This window comes from Cydia amplana, chromosome 10, assembly GCF_948474715.1.
Source record: "Cydia amplana chromosome 10, ilCydAmpl1.1, whole genome shotgun sequence".
NCBI classification, from domain to species: domain Eukaryota; kingdom Metazoa; phylum Arthropoda; class Insecta; order Lepidoptera; family Tortricidae; genus Cydia; species Cydia amplana.
The window spans coordinates 18,942,517-18,950,224 of record NC_086078.1 but is presented as its reverse complement, the minus strand read 5'-3'; the positions used below and the strand labels follow the sequence as shown (position 1 = coordinate 18,950,224).

The following is a 7,708-nucleotide window of genomic DNA, read 5'->3' as shown; positions in this document are numbered from 1 at the left end:
TGGTCGCTGGTGCCGAAGGCTGGGCCACAGGGGCCTTAGGCTGCCTTGTCGGCGGCGCACCTGTCACTGCCCTTGAGGGCGGCGCCCCAGATTGAGGTTCCGGCTGGTTCGCGGTCGTCTTATTCCTGTCCGCAGCGAGAGGAGGGCGGGGGACCGGCTCAGGGAAATAGCCCGTGCGGGCCGAGATCATGTTTCCCATGGTAATTGTAAGGTCCCGCTTCAGGTCCTCCTTCAATTCCTTGAGGGCCTCTTTGAGGGCCTCAGAGAAGTCCGTCGCCTGGCCGCATTGGGCCGTCGGGGCCTGTGGGGGCTGGATCGTCCTCTCAGATAAGGCTCTACGAAGGGCCTTCATCTCGGTCTGACATTGGGCAAGTTGCTCCCGCATTAGGTTATTGTCCGCCTTTAAGGCCCGCAACTCCTCGTCCTCTACTCTATCCGCCAGGACGTCAGTGGCCGCCAGGATGTCCCGGCAGGCCTGGTTCAGTTTTCCCCAGACTTGTCCATTTAGGTTGCCGGATTTTCCGGCAGCCTCTAGGACAATATGGGTCGCCTCCCGCACTATTTCTATGTAGTCCGTCCCTGTGTATAGGGGCGGGCTGCTTTCTGTCATTTCTTGACTTGGAGAAGGGGACGGGCTCACCATCCACGGCTCCTTATCCCCCTTCTTTTTGTTGTCCCCCTGGGACCTTCTCAGGAGTAAAGGGGGGACCACTCCCTTTTCCTTTCCCTCCTGGCTGTCCAACACCTCCAAGAGCAAGTCCTCCTTATAGGCCTTCAGTCTGGCCTTGGCTGCTGCCAGGCCGGTAAAGTGGCCCATGGAGGCTTTCTTCACCATGGCCTTGGCCCTACCCCTCAGCGCGGTGCTAACTTTAGGCCCGCTCCCAACGTGAGTCTCATACTCCAGGACCCGGTTTCCCTCATGGGGCCTCTTCTTGGAGGCGGCCTCAGCCCTGTCCTGGCCCTCCATAGGTTCCTCCCAGTCGGGCGAGGTCGAAGAACCCGCCCCTGAAGCCCCTTTATGGGGCCCAGTGATTGGAGCCATCTCCGGATTCAACCCCTGCGCGGGGTTATCCATATAATTACTACGCGAAGACCACCCCTTATGGGTGGAATTCGCCTAAAAAAGGTGAAAAACCAAAACACCTAACCTAACCTAACTATTTTGGTCAAGTGCGAGTCGCAGCAGAACCAAAACAGCAAAAACAAACTTAAAATTATTTTATGCGACGGGCTGTAGCGTCACTCCTGGTTGAGCTACAAATCTCGAACCAAGGTCAAAAAATAGTTCTAAGTATGTGCTATTTACCACTAATTTTTAAAACTAAAAATATTAAATATTTTACAATTTACAAAATTTCTAAGACGAAAACCAACTTATGTTTGCGTTTACCGACGCCTGATAAACAGGAATAGCAATCCTTTAAAAAATTAATAACTACTAAACTAAGCCCTCTAAAAATATAATTCAAACGGATTTGAATTCCCTACAACTAGCTTAATCTAACTAACCTACTACAAAGAATTTATTTACACAAGAACAGAAGATATGATTTTTTGAAAGTGAAATCTCCTAACGTCGTCAACCGCAAATGGGGTAAACCTTTTACCGAACTCGTGAGATTTGAACTCCAATATCTCCCGAACCAAAGGTCGGATCGATATGGGGTAAAAAGCTCCGTGTAGAGCAAAAAGCCGACCCAATTACAAAATTAACAGACGTAGGGAAAACACAAGGAAAAAGAAGATGTGAATTTTTGAAAGTGAAAAAGCGCCTGAAGAAAAAAGTGAATTTATATGTAAAGTGAAAGAAATTAAAAATACTATAGAAATCTAGGGAAAGGCTGGGAAAGAACAACAGTATAAAATAGCACTCAATTAGCTTTATCTCGCCACAAAAATTCGCAAAATTCCCTCAATTCTACCTCTCAAATTTACCTCAACCTAACCTAACCTAACCTAACCTAACCTAACCTAACCTAACCTAACCTAACCTAACCTAACCTAACCTAACCTAACCTAACCTAACCTAACCTAACCTTTTTTTTTTTTTTTTTTTTTTTTTTTGTTGACGGAGTGGGGAATGCGTTTACGCATCCCTCCCCGGCCGTGGGGCAAGGCCATAATGGGGAGGGTATGTGGGACTCCCTCTCTCGACTCCCTCTCCTAGCGAGAAGGAGCGAAAGAGAATACCCACTAAACCCCACTCCGTTGTCCCCCTCTCAGACGTTGTATGGGGGCATCATGGGCTCGCGCATTCATTCCTCCATGATGCCCCCCGTCTTTTCCCGGTGTCCCCAGGGAACCCGCACTTTGGGAGGGGAGAATCAATGACCATTCTGATTCTCCCCCCAGACGAAGGGCCTAAATATCCATATTTTGTCCCTCACAGGCCCGTTGGTCGATATTACTCACTGGAGGGGCTCTTTGGGTCTTCGGAAGAGCCTCTTTGCCTTTTGCTGGTGGGGGCGTACAGGAAAAGCCACCCATTATGTGTCCCGCTGGGCGTTTGGCCGCATGACATACCGAGCAGAAGGCAGTCTCCGCCTTACAGTCCACCCTCTTGTGGTCCGGCCTGCTACACCGGAAGCAAAGACCGCTCCTATCTACTGGCGACGGGCATAGTGCTCTGGTGTGCCCCGTGCCCATACACCTGAAGCACCTCATCGGTGTTGGGTCCAGCGCCACTACTAGAGCCGAGGACCATCCTATTTGAAGTCGACCCGCTGCGGTGACCCTCTTGGCTGCCGTTATAGGGCACTGTGCCAGAGTCGACGCTGTCCCATTATATTGGGCCCTAATCGATCCCACCTTAACTTCATTTATTGAGCACTCTCCCAATTTAGCGATTGCTCCCGCGATCTCTTCCTGAGTGGCTGCCTCATCTAGGCCCGAAATGCGTAAGTCCGCCATTTTGGTGGGCCTGTATACTCGGGCTTCCTCACCGATCACCTCCGTCATTTTTCGGCAGAGTTCATCAGCCGCCCTACCATTGTCGGACCCGGACACCTCAAGTATCCTGGCTCCAGCAGCTGTTTTGCGGACCTTGACGTGCTCTACACCCACATCAGCAAGCTTCACCGATTTAGTGACCTTATACAAAATTGAGGCGTATGTCGCCTCAGACTCCGGCTTCAAGGCCATCACGATCGCGGCCGTGGCGGGCACAACCAGCTTCCGTGGGCCCGCTGGTGCCGGTTTCCGAGCCGGGGCGGCAGGGGGGGAAGGGGTCTTGGCGGATTTGCCATTGCCCTTCCTGACAACCTGCGTCCAAGACTCAGCAGGCTCCTGTGTTTTTGTTGCCGGCTGCGAGGGTGGAGAGGCACTAGGCTCCTTCACCGTCTTCTGCCTAGGAGCAGAGTTAGCCCTCTTCTTGGTCGCTGGTGCCGAAGGCTGGGCCACAGGGGCCTTAGGCTGCCTTGTCGGCGGCGCACCTGTCACTGCCCTTGAGGGCGGCGCCCCAGATTGAGGTTCCGGCTGGTTCGCGGTCGTCTTATTCCTGTCCGCAGCGAGAGGAGGGCGGGGGACCGGCTCAGGGAAATAGCCCGTGCGGGCCGAGATCATGTTTCCCATGGTAATTGTAAGGTCCCGCTTCAGGTCCTCCTTCAATTCCTTGAGGGCCTCTTTGAGGGCCTCAGAGAAGTCCGTCGCCTGGCCGCATTGGGCCGTCGGGGCCTGTGGGGGCTGGATCGTCCTCTCAGATAAGGCTCTACGAAGGGCCTTCATCTCGGTCTGACATTGGGCAAGTTGCTCCCGCATTAGGTTATTGTCCGCCTTTAAGGCCCGCAACTCCTCGTCCTCTACTCTATCCGCCAGGACGTCAGTGGCCGCCAGGATGTCCCGGCAGGCCTGGTTCAGTTTTCCCCAGACTTGTCCATTTAGGTTGCCGGATTTTCCGGCAGCCTCTAGGACAATATGGGTCGCCTCCCGCACTATTTCTATGTAGTCCGTCCCTGTGTATAGGGGCGGGCTGCTTTCTGTCATTTCTTGACTTGGAGAAGGGGACGGGCTCACCATCCACGGCTCCTTATCCCCCTTCTTTTTGTTGTCCCCCTGGGACCTTCTCAGGAGTAAAGGGGGGACCACTCCCTTTTCCTTTCCCTCCTGGCTGTCCAACACCTCCAAGAGCAAGTCCTCCTTATAGGCCTTCAGTCTGGCCTTGGCTGCTGCCAGGCCGGTAAAGTGGCCCATGGAGGCTTTCTTCACCATGGCCTTGGCCCTACCCCTCAGCGCGGTGCTAACTTTAGGCCCGCTCCCAACGTGAGTCTCATACTCCAGGACCCGGTTTCCCTCATGGGGCCTCTTCTTGGAGGCGGCCTCAGCCCTGTCCTGGCCCTCCATAGGTTCCTCCCAGTCGGGCGAGGTCGAAGAACCCGCCCCTGAAGCCCCTTTATGGGGCCCAGTGATTGGAGCCATCTCCGGATTCAACCCCTGCGCGGGGTTATCCATATAATTACTACGCGAAGACCACCCCTTATGGGTGGAATTCGCCTAAAAAAAGGTGAAAAACCAAAACACCTAACCTAACCTAACTATTTTGGTCAAGTGCGAGTCGCAGCAGAACCAAAACAGCAAAAACAAACTTAAAATTATTTTATGCGACGGGCTGTAGCGTCACTCCTGGTTGAGCTACAAATCTCGAACCAAGGTCAAAAAATAGTTCTAAGTATGTGCTATTTACCACTAATTTTTAAAACTAAAAATATTAAATATTTTACAATTTACAAAATTTCTAAGACGAAAACCAACTTATGTTTGCGTTTACCGACGCCTGATAAACAGGAATAGCAATCCTTTAAAAAATTAATAACTACTAAACTAAGCCCTCTAAAAATATAATTCAAACGGATTTGAATTCCCTACAACTAGCTTAATCTAACTAACCTACTACAAAGAATTTATTTACACAAGAACAGAAGATATGATTTTTTGAAAGTGAAATCTCCTAACGTCGTCAACCGCAAATGGGGTAAACCTTTTACCGAACTCGTGAGATTTGAACTCCAATATCTCCCGAACCAAAGGTCGGATCGATATGGGGTAAAAAGCTCCGTGTAGAGCAAAAAGCCGACCCAATTACAAAATTAACAGACGTAGGGAAAACACAAGGAAAAAAGAAGATGTGAATTTTTGAAAGTGAAAAAGCGCCTGAAGAAAAAAGTGAATTTATATGTAAAGTGAAAGAAATTAAAAATACTATAGAAATCTAGGGAAAGGCTGGGAAAGAACAACGGTATAAAATAGCACTCAATTAGCTTTATCTCGCCACAAAAATTCGCAAAATTCCCTCAATTCTACCTCTCAAATTTACCTCCAACCTAACCTAACCTAACCTAACCTAACCTAACCTAACCTAACCTAACCTAACCTAACCTAACCTAACCTAACCTAACCTAACCTAACCTAACCTAACCTAACCTAACCTAACCTAACCTAACCTAACCTAACCTAACCTAACCTAACCTAACCTAACCTAACCTAACCTAACCTAACCTAACCCAGTCGCGCGCCAAGCGCTCAGAGCGTACGCATCGTTTCCACGTCGCTCCGCGTTCGAAAAATCAAAGTTGCGGGATTTTTAACTCAAACCACCTTGTGTCATATATCAAATTGTGCGCGCGGACTCCACCTATTCACTACTACAAGAATCTTGAAGATCGGACTTTTCTGTGAAGTACAGTGAGCGAAATAGTGCCAGACCTTTGTTGCGACGAAGGAAAAACTTTGCATTGCGCAAAGTTTTAGTGTTAGAATCTTTGTCCTTATCTTAAAATACTCTTTAGTGATTGTGCTAACTAGTGACAGTTTTAGTTTTAACCGGACACAAACGATGTAAGTACAAACACACTTCAAACCTTAAGTGCAGTGCAAAAATAGACTAAATCACGTTTAATTTTCTTATTAGATCTATAACCTATATTAAATTATATATTGTCGTGTGTGTAATTGAACCTTCTATCATATGTGAAAGTTTCGGATTTTTCCTATAACAAACAAAAGAGAAAACCACGAAAAACTACTTTTGCGCAGTTAGTGAAAAACGGACTTCCCAAATCGTGCGGTTGTTTTTAATATCGCTATTATATACTCTTCCTCACCAGGAATCCAACAAAATTGTCAGAATTGAAATAAGTGTAATAGTTTTCATTTTATTACAATTAACAGCCAAAATTTAGTAAAACTTGAACTTTGACCTTAAATTTCTCGAGATTATAAGTGATGACATATACTTCTTTTGATAACGTTAGAAGCAGAATTTAATGGACAATAAGTGTGCGAAATTTTGTAATTTTAGGATAGGTAGTTTTTAAGATAATCAATTTTAAGTAGAATAAGTCCCCTAAAACCCTCGATTTCAATATTTACGTAAGTTGAAAGTTGACTTTTTTCCCTTTAAACTTTTTCTAAAATTTTTATTTGAAACTTGCTTATTGTCACTAGAAAATAGTTTTTCATTTGGTTGGATATTTTTCTGCCATTTACTTTTCGAGTAAATTAGAAATTAAAATTTTTAATATTTTAAGGCGAAAATCGACTTTCTTTACCATTAAATTGCATTTCCCACCAACTCTGTTAGATAAATATTGTACATATACACTTAAGGTAGCTAAGTAACAAAATTTCAGACATAAATATTGTAAAGTTTTTCAGTAATTTAAATTTCCCCTTTGAAATTTCCGTAATTTTTGATTTTATCATAAATAAACCACAAAATAATAACATTTTTAATAAATAGTTAATATATACGTATTACACATCTATTTAAGCATTTACTCACCAAGTTTTGTAAAAATATTGTAAGTAGTTTCTAAATAAATTCAATTTCCCCTGTGTAAGCCGACCGTCTTACGTAAAAATATTTAAAAAACCAACTTTTTTGTTTATTTGAATTTTCAAAATTTTCTTTTTGTATTCTATTAAGCATTTCTAAAAAGTAGTAAATCCTAGATTTCAACTGCTTTCATGTGTTAGTTTTTTATTTAATTCTTAGTTAAACTTCCAAATTTCTGTTCCCGTTTTAAAAATATATGAATGTAATTTCCGCTTAATCTTTTTTACAATAATTGTAGGAAATATCTGTAGTTTCATTGAACAGTGATTGTTATTTTGTAATTTATTAGTTTTTAATAGAAATTTCATTTGTTGTGTAACCAAATTTTTTAAAATTAGTATTTCCACCTCTTGGTTGAAAATTAAATTCATCTTGCTGTGTAAATATTAGAAAATGAGTAACGAAAGTATAAATAGCCTCAACTTGTCAGAGCAGTTTGACAATCTCTTCACCACACCGCCGGGCACATCCGCCCAGCGAGAACGATCACCGTCGCCTATGCGTGACACAAATATCCATCCGGTGCTTGAGTTGCTCGACGAGCTCGCTGGCGAGATTGAGTTCGAATCTAAACAGATACTCGTAAACCTTGAAACTACGACAACCCACCGCAGTATAACCGTTGAAAACAAGAGGCAAATTAAGATCGCCGCGAAAAATATCCCATCTATATTTGCGAGTTATGCAAAGCAGATGCGCGCACAAATCCGGGGAATCTTAACACAAACTCCTACACCTACTGACCGTTCGTCGAAAGGGGTTCAAACAGACCCTAATGTCACGCTGCAGGATCAGCCTTCGCCGTCGCCGCTGCTGCCGCCGTCGCCGCTGCTGCCGCCGCCGTCGCCGTTGCTGCCGCCGGCGACAAAGAACGGTGGC

The 7,708-nt window shown here is 45.7% G+C and overlaps 2 protein-coding genes across 2 annotated transcripts in view; both read right to left on the bottom strand.

Moving 5' to 3' along the window:
- LOC134651742 (uncharacterized) overlaps window positions 1-1,075 on the bottom strand; it is a 2,085-nt gene extending 1,010 nt beyond the window's left edge. Inside the window, exon 1 of the mRNA XM_063506841.1 lies at window positions 1-1,075. This exon is cut by the window's left edge and continues 1,010 nt beyond it. Within this exon, the coding sequence (XP_063362911.1) occupies window positions 1-1,075 (1,075 nt within the window).
- Window positions 1,076-2,361: 1,286 nt separating this feature from the next.
- On the bottom strand, window positions 2,362-4,446 carry LOC134651740 (uncharacterized). Its single transcript, XM_063506840.1, has one exon. It carries the CDS (start codon window positions 4,444-4,446, stop codon window positions 2,362-2,364), a length of 2,085 nt encoding a protein of 694 aa, XP_063362910.1.
- Between the last annotated feature and the right edge of the window lie 3,262 nt (window positions 4,447-7,708).

Excerpts from the sequence above, each read along its gene's own strand:
- LOC134651740 (XM_063506840.1), bottom strand. The coding sequence starts at position 4,446 with ATGGATAACCCCGCGCAGGGGTTGAATCCGGAGATGGCTCCAATCACT.